General features: G+C 35.3%; 1 protein-coding gene across 1 annotated transcript in view; it reads left to right on the top strand.

Annotated features, from left to right (window-relative positions):
• LOC137659743 (dynein beta chain, ciliary-like) overlaps nt 1-8,898 on the top strand; it is a gene marked incomplete at its 5' end in the record, with an annotated part of 223,797 nt that extends 214,899 nt beyond the window's left edge. The window contains 8 exon segments of the mRNA XM_068394556.1: nt 42-267; nt 1,616-1,791; nt 3,667-3,909; nt 4,711-4,893; nt 5,126-5,299; nt 6,475-6,623; nt 7,081-7,213; nt 7,533-8,898. Coding sequence (XP_068250657.1) covers nt 42-267; nt 1,616-1,791; nt 3,667-3,909; nt 4,711-4,893; nt 5,126-5,299; nt 6,475-6,623; nt 7,081-7,213; nt 7,533-7,694 — 1,446 coding nt within the window.
• Nucleotides 8,899-9,297: the final 399 nt, after the last annotated feature.

The raw sequence follows: 9,297 nt of genomic DNA, 5'->3' as shown, positions 1-9,297 counted from the left end.
GAATGACCCTACCAACAAAATAAATTCCATACCTTTTCCAGGGCATTCTGGAATCGGCCATTAAAATCACCAACGAGCCTCCGAGGGGGATGCAAGCTAACCTTCACAAAGCTTTGAGCAACTTCTCGCAAGAGACGCTCGAGATGTGTTCCAAGGAAGCCGAGTTCAAGTCTCTGCTCTTCTCCCTGTGTTACTTCCACGCATGCGTTGCCGAGAGGAGGAAATTCGGCGCCCAGGGTTGGAATAGACCATACCCATTTAATACAGGTATTTTAATCTTCCAATTATAATTTTTCTTATTAGTTTTGCCGTATTGATTTGTTCTGATAAGAATTCACTTTGGGTATTTTCTATCAGTTCTCCAATTTGATTGCCTTAATAATCATACATTTTTTATCAGAATTTGTAAAGAAAGATTAAAAGGTAAAGACTTTTTCACAAATTTTCTTTTTGCTATGCAATTAAAGAATGTTAAATTGTAATTGCAAGAATTTTCAGTTAACGTTTTAGTGTTTTTCATTATCTATTGTTTATGCTTTTGTAAACCTTGTGTTAATTTATGTTTATGCTTTTGTAAACCTTGTGTCAATTTATGTTTATGCTTTTGTAAACCTTGTGTCAATTTATGTTTATGCTTTTGTAAACCTTGTGTCAATTTATACATAGATAGGAGTACCTTTCTGTAGCTTAGTGATGTAGTAACTAATGCTCTTTCTAAGGGAATCCTAAGGTAATAACGTGATTGAGGATTGTCTTGACGATGTGATTGTCATTACGTTGGATGGCAACTGCTATTTCTTTTGTCGATCAAATCAAATTGTTGAAAATAATTTCAATTGACAGAAACTTAGTAAGAATTCTATCTATCTATCTATTTATTTATCTATCTATCTATCTATCTACCTTGATACTTCCCCAATTCTTGGGAGGTAGCCGAGATCCAAAAAGAAACAAAAGGGAATTTTTTCTTTTTAGTTCCTCCTTGCCTGACGAGACACTCAGTCTAGTTTGGTTGGTACTGCTAGTGTGCCATAGCTCACCCTTCCCCCATCTAATACCACAAATGAAGCTTCATGTGCTGACTCCCCTACTGCCACTACCTCAGTGGTCACCATAAGGCGACACAAGATACCAGCTGGGCCTATCTGAACTGCGTCACAATCGCTCGCCATTCATTTCTTTTCCTAGGACACATCTAACCGCTCTTTTTCCTCTCTCACGTTTATCCTCCTGTCACCTAGTAAGAAGTACATAAAGAAAATTAATAAATTCAACAAGAACACTTAATGGATAATATACTTCTACCAAGCTAAACTAGACCCTATAGGCTAACCCCCCCCCCCCTTCCCCCCAAGAAAAAAGAAAGAAAGGATAAGGATAGCGTGAAATTTGACCGCGGAAATCTCTCCCTATACGTGAGAAGGTTTCTTTGATACTAGTTTTCAAATTTGCACCAAAATGAAATGAAAACAGTTAACCATCCAATCACCTTTATTAAAAAACTTACATCACTTCCCGAGCTATTTTGTTAACAGACAAAATGTGGTGGATGTCAATATTTCTTCGAGGCACTCATCCGATCCCCAACCCATTTCCATTGATATTCCCTTTGCAGGTGACCTCACCATCAGCGTGAATGTCTTGTATAACTACCTGGAAGCTAACAGCACCGTTCCATGGGAAGACCTGCGCTATCTCTTTGGGGAGATCATGTACGGAGGTCACATCACCGACGACTGGGATCGTGTGCTTTGCAGGACCTATCTTGAGGAATTCCTTCACCCAGATCAGGTTCGAACTTAGTGCTAGTGCGAGAGGGATTAGTTCAAATATGAGAGAACTTTCTTATAGGGAAGGGATTATAGTCAATTCTTTTTAGTGAGGCAGATTTGTACCGACTCGCAATGGTGCCCTTTTAGTTCGGAAAGGTTTCCTAATAGCGGATTTGTCGGAAGTATTTTTGTCCGACCAATCAGCTATTAGGAAACTTTTCCGAGCTAAAAGGGCACCCTGCGAGTCGGTGCAATTCTGCCTCAATAAAATTAATTGACTATAGTTTAAATGTGAGATTGGTAAGTTCTTGTATGAGAGTTCTTCGTTCAAATATGATATTGATTAATTATGGTATGAGAGAGAATAGTTCAAATATCTAAGAGTCCTTAGTTCAAATGTGATATTGATTAGTTCTTATATGAAAGTGAATAGTTTAAATCTAAAAGTGATTAGTTCAAATATGATATTGATTAGTTCTTGTATGAAAGTGAATAGTTTAAATCTAAAAGTGATTAGTTCAAATATGATATTGATTAGTTCTTGTATGAAAGTGAATAGTTCAAATCTAAAAGTGATTAGTTCAAATATGATATTGATTAGTTCTTGTATGAAAGTGAATAGTTTAAATCTAAAAGTGATTAGTTCAAATATGATATTGATTAGTTCTTGTATGAAAGTGAATAGTTCAAATCTAAAAGTGATTAGTTCAAATATGATATTGATTAGTTCTTGTATGAGAGTGATTAGTTCATATGTGAGAGTGGTTACTTCTTACACGAGAGTTCTTCTTTTAAATAGGAGAGGGATTAGTTCCAATACGAGTGATGAATTTTCCTGCATTTTCAGTGAGAAATGAGCATTGGCTGGGTACAGGGAAAATCTCAAAATTTTCATAGTTTCAATTTTTGCCCTAGAATATTTCAGTGAGGGAGTTTATGGGGGTTCATTTGAGTATGAGAGAAATTAGTTCAAATCTAAGAGAGATAACTACAATTAGGAGAATTGATATTTTGCCTGAGCAAACGTAGAAAAAATCAAACCATTGTTCTCTAGTCTTGGGTAGTGCCATAGCCTCTGTACCATGGTCTTCCACTGTCTTGGGTTAGAGTTCTCTTGCTTGAGGTTACACTCGGGCACACTATTCGATCTCGTTTCTCTTCCTCTCGTTTTGTTAAAGTTTTCATAGTTTATATAGGAAATATTTATTTAAATTTCATTGTTCTTAAAATATATTATTTTTATTTGTTTCCTTTTCTCACTGGGCTATTTTCCCTGTTGGAGCCCCTGGGCTTATAGCATCTTGCTTTTCCAACTAGGGTTGTAGCTTAGCAAGTAATAATAATAATAATAATAATAATAATAATAATAATAATTCAGTATGAGAGTGAATAGGTCGAGAGTATTGTTGTTTAGTTTGAATATGAAAGTAAATAGTATGAGTATGAATATTTATTTTGATTGTGATAGAATAATCCGAGTATGAGCGAATAGTTCTAGTATCAGTGTGATAAGCTTGAAAACCTAAGCAGTTTAGTGCTTATTTGCGACATGTAAACTTTAGCTTTTGAAGAAAATTCGAAAATGTTTTGATTATTCCCAGTTTTATTTTTTAATACTGTTACATCCCTCATTTACCATGGTTAAAAATAAGTTTTATTTTTCAAGAAATGTCACAACTTTGACATGAATCTATGGTTTATAGATTGAATGATTTCATTTTGTACATTTTTAATTTACATATTTCACATGTCAAATGTTACCAAAAACTTAAACGTCAGCTCTTCGAGACATGGATGCTCAGTAGCTATAATCCCTAGCACAAATTTGACTTAGGATATTTTACTAGTCTTCTGGCCCAAAACACCTTTTCTAATTTCCTAACCATAATTCCAGCTTGACGGTGAACTTAATTTGGCCCCTGGATTCCCGACGCCTCCGAATCTAGACTACTCGGGCTATCACGCCTACATAGATACGTCTCTACCTCAAGAGTCGCCCCATTTGTACGGCCTCCACCCTAATGCCGAGATTGGCTTCCTCACCATGACCTCAGAACATCTTTTCAAGACTGTATTTGAGCTTCAGCCAAGAGACATGGGGAACACGGGCGGTGTTGTCATCACCAGAGAGGACAAGGTGAGGGAATTTTGGTTGATTTACAATTGTTATCCTGATAGTATCTCTGAATTAGGTTATAAAAATGTTATCTATTACGTCTAGATAAGTGAGCACAGTACACTGCACATTCAAAGTGTTTTTACGAGTAAACATTAGTGAGTAATTCAGCCATACTTTGTACTTATAATTCATGAGAGACTCGAGTACTATTATAACATACAAAAACATCTGGATATCCAAACCAATGAGAAGGGTGATGTAATATCCTTTTCAGTCTCTAAATGAAAAAATTTTGTAAGAGTCGGTAAGAACAGAAGCATTAGAATTCCAAAACGTGGTAATAAAGGAAAAGCAACAATAATTAAACTGTGCCATCCAAAAATTATAGATGCCCATGTTATAAATAGGGGGGGTGCCGGTTTAGTATGTGGCCTACCTTTCGAATATGGCCTACGAAATTCTATCTGTTTTAGTATGTGGCCCAACCTAGCCTAACCTAACCTAACCTAACAAGCCAGGTAGGCCACATACTAAACCAGAATAGAAAAGGCAGGCCGCATACTAAACCAGAATAAAAAAGGTAGGCCACATACTAAACCAAAATAGGAAAGGCAGGCCGCATACTAAACCAGAATAGGAAAGGCAGGCCGCATACTAAACCAGAATAAAAAAGGTAGGCCGCATACTAAACCAGCACCAATGTGAGATTGTGTGACCTGACATGTGCCATATAGGTAATTTGAGGGGAATGTGGTATTGACCGAAATGGCACCTGTAGAAAATATTCATTATCTTGACCTTTTCTTTCTAATTATACAGGTCAAACAGACTTTAGACGAGATTTTGGAAAAGCTTCCCGAACCCTTCAATATGGTGGAGATCACTGGAAAAGTTGAGGAGAGGACACCATACGTCCAAGTGGCCTTCCAGGAGTGCGAGATGATGAACGTCCTGACGCAGTGCATCAGATCCTCTCTCAAAGAGCTGGATTTAGGATTCAAGGTTGATTTGTGGAATTGAAACTCATATAGTCCTCTTTCAGCTATTGCGACATAACTTTTAATAGATCTCATAGCTTTATTAGAATTAACAATTATGGTGATATGAAAACTGTATCAGCAATATGCCACTCTGTACTATAATCCCAAACACTATTTTAAGCCCTAGATAAACATGAAATGTATATCAAAGAAAAAATCAAAAGACTAATTTTTATACCATTTCATCACTCCAGGGTGAACTGAAAATGACCTCAGCCATGGAGGAATTGGGAGAATCTCTATTCTTGGACCAAGTACCTGACAACTGGACCAGTAAAGCCTACGACTCCACTTTCGGTCTGACTGCTTGGTATGCTGATCTGCTCTTGAGGGTGAAAGAACTGGAGACGTGGGTTGGAGACTTCCAGGTATGTTTATGCAGTTCTTGTTATTTTTATACATTACACAGTGACGTAGCTAACGGGGGACGGAGGGGGGGGGCTTATTGAAAATGTCCCCTGCCCTCAAAGAGAAGGGAACTTCCAAAGCAGGGCTCAAATAGAAGGGAACTTCCAAAGCAGGGCTCAAAGAGAAGGGAACTTCCAAAGCAGGGCTCAAAGAGAAGGGAACTTCCAAAGCAGGGCTCAAAGAGAAGGGAACTTCTAAAGCAGGGCTCAAAGAGAAGGGAACTTCTAAAGCAGGGCTCAAAGAGAAGGGAACTTCCAAAGCAGGGCTCAAAGAGAAGGGAACTTCCAAAGCAGGGCTCAAAGAGAAGGGAACTTCCAAAGCAGGGCTCAAAGAGAAGGGAACTCTCAAAGTAAGGTCAGAAAATTAAAGCATGCATGTATACATTTAGAATTACCAGCAACTATCAAAGGTAAGGGGAGAGGGGGCCCTCTTTACTATCTCGGCCCTTGGGCCCCAAATCTCTAGATACGCCCCAGTATACATATTGTCAATTAATTTCAACATTCTTGCATTATTTAGGTTGTATTGTGCATATCAGTATGCAAGAAATCGAGCTTTGCTCTTGGTGAAAAAATTATAGATTTTAATTTTTTCTATACTATTTGTCATTTATGTAGGTACTACTTCATATAATTCTGTGTATCTGTTGCGTGAAATTATTTTAGTTTGCCTCTGTTGCTCAAATAAAAAAAAAGAATCTCTCTCTCTCTCTCTCTCTCTCTCTCTCTCTCTCTCTCTCTCTCTCTCTCTCTCTCTCTCTCTCTCTACATTACTGCACTGTTTGATATTTCTTTGTATGTACGTAGATAACTTTTGCATAATGACTACCCTAATAGTGGATAGCAACAATTCTCAATCGAATTTATTAATAATCTATATATGACAATTCTTCCTTTTCATTTCCAGTGCCTTATATTTATATCACGAATAAAATCTCAAAATTCACTAAGAGAACCTTTTTCAAAATTTTATACCAAATCCAGATGTTTTAAATCGCCCCAAAAATTTTACCGATGGTAAAATTTAATTCCTCTAACTGGTCAAAGAAAATAGTCGTTTGGCTCTTAATTAAAGAACAGGAATGCTGTCAGCATACTTATGAGTAATTGATTTATTATACTTTTTCCTCTTGAAGGTTCCCGCATCCGTGTGGTTAGCTGGTTTCTTCAACCCTCAGAGTTTCTTGACCGCCATTATGCAAAGTACAGCGCGCAAATGTGAACTCCCACTGGATCAGATGTGTCTGCAGTGTGACGTCACCAAGAAAAACAAAGAGGATTTCACGTACGTTTTTCAGCAGCTATTTTTTTTAGAATTATTTTACTTAGTATATGCTTATATATTATTTTCTATACATAAATTACCGGTTTGCGAGTTTAACGGACACAATGTAATATGTACTGCAAACAATTTATGCATGAGAGTGTAATTGCAGTGAACGGTACTGTACTCAAAGTTCTCTGCAAAATCCATTTGCTATCAACTGCATTGCTTTCTGGGTTTTACTTTACATCTCTTCTGTTTGATCCCGAACTATCCAATCTTCAAATTTGCCTTATTTTAATGTTTTAACTCTCGCTTCTAATCAAATCCTTCCGGGAGATGTGTCAGAATTTTTAATTGGGACTTGATCTCCTTAGACTGATCCACAATAAACTCATCACCAAATAACAAACAGATATACACTCTGTATACACTGAATTACTAATATATTTTTTTCTTTTTTCTTATCATTGCTAAGGTCCCCGCCCCGCGAGGGAGCGTACGTCCACGGCCTATTCCTAGAAGGAGCTTCGTGGGACACTGAAAACTCCATTTTGATCGACTCCCGAATGAAGGAGTTGCATCCTACGATGCCCGTTATGTTTATCAAAGTGAGTATTTCATTTATTTGTCGTTTAAGCCTCTAATGGCATTGTTTCATCTATATTCTATTTATGTGGTAACTCTTGACACTGCTATTTTATTAAAATTGTTATTATTATAAAATTTATTAAGATTAATATCATTATCAAAATTATTATTATTATTATCATTATTATTATTATTATTATTAGTAGTAGTAGTAGTAGTAGTAGTAGTAGTAGTAGTAGTAGTAGTAGTAGTAGTAGTAGTATGCAAGCTATGTGAATATAACTTAAACAGCACATTGATCCGTTACAGTAAGTCTATTTCAAAATCCTTTATCTCCAGGCTCTGACCCAAGACAAGGCCGAAAACAGGAACCTGTACGAATGTCCAATGTACAAAACGAGACAGAGAGGACCCACTTATGTCTGGACTTTCAGTTTGAAAACGAAGGAAAAGCCGGCTAAGTGGATTCTGGCTGGAGTAGCGCTTCTACTTCAAGTGTAAATTATTGTAAACAGTTCAATGGTTTTGCAGCAGAGTAAATACATCGGATTAAAGCGAGATTTTAATTTAAAATATGTACAGTAACCCACCAAGTTATCAGAACCGGTCATCCAAAATACTTAAGAGAATTGCTACATATTGCGAAGCCAACAAATCGTGTCGACACGAGGATAGTTACAGATGGCTTCAAACTGTTGGAACCTAGATATATGTCTACTTTAGGCTCCAGAGACTTTAAATATGCGGCCCCGAGACTATATAATAAGCTCCCACGAAACATTCGAATGATTGAAGACATTAAGGCTTTCAAGAGGAAACTGAAGACTTTATTTCAAAAATCATACAACAGTGACGATTTAATAGTAAATAAACAATACGTGATCTGAAACGATAAATACTCTAAACGAACAAGGTAAAAGAACAGTGGAGGTACTGTAGAGAGTGGGGTTTCCCTGCTGTAAAGTAAAGTAACTTGAGGATGGATGGTGGGGAGCGCTTGGTAGGCAGAGCATTAGATGGCGAGATAAACTGAATGATGTATGGAGAGAAGAGGTTTGGTGGACGAGGATGCCTTTGATAGAAGGCATTGGAGAGGGCGCATCAAGCAACCGACCCCTTAATGTAAGGATAACGGAGGGAAAGTAGATTTATTAAAAGGTAACTTTATTCTTTACAAAATCCCAGTGAAGTTTTAAATGGACTGTAGAAGTTGTATTAGTAAAGACTTATCAATCATGTTTATTTTCATTATGAAATACAGTTTTCATACCTTATATGAATTCCTGAAACTTTTAGTCCTGTGCTAAATGGAATAATTTAGAAAGAAAAATAATTTTAGCATTAATAGTTAATCAATTCTTGCTTCCTTTGTAACCTAAAAGGTATTTTACATATCGAGCGTCCTACATATCTACCTGTAAATTTATTAATAATAAATCATACACATATTCAGTGTATGAAATATACTTTATAGTATCAATGTATTGTTTATGATTGTACAAAGGTTCTTGTTGTATTATTTACTTAGTACTGTGAAATAGATGAAAACTATTTTATGGCTAATGTAACTTTTTTTATCAGTAAGTGAGAATTTTTATCTTTAATAGATGTGTAGAATGTTACTCTTAGTCAATTTTAAGTAGACAAAATTGTGAAAGATGATCAATAGCTATTATTTCACAAATAGTTCGAGATGTTCTCCTTAATGTACAATTCAAAAATATATTTTTATAGAATATATTATAAACATGTTACGTATGTTATATATATGTTTATATACATGTATATATATATATATATATATATATATATATATATATATATATACATATATATATAGATGTGTATATGTATATATATATATATATATATATATGTGTGTGTGTGTGTGTGTATATATACATATGTATATATATAGATATATATTTATATATATATATATATATATATATATATATATATGTATATATATATATATATATATATATATATATATATATATATATATAGATAGATAGATAGATATACATACATATATATATATATATATATATATATATATATATATATATATATATATATATATATATATGTATATACATAT

The sequence above is a fragment of the Palaemon carinicauda genome, chromosome 20, assembly GCF_036898095.1.
Source record: "Palaemon carinicauda isolate YSFRI2023 chromosome 20, ASM3689809v2, whole genome shotgun sequence".
Lineage (NCBI taxonomy): Eukaryota > Metazoa > Arthropoda > Malacostraca > Decapoda > Palaemonidae > Palaemon > Palaemon carinicauda.
This window is presented reverse-complemented; position numbering and strand designations above follow the sequence as displayed.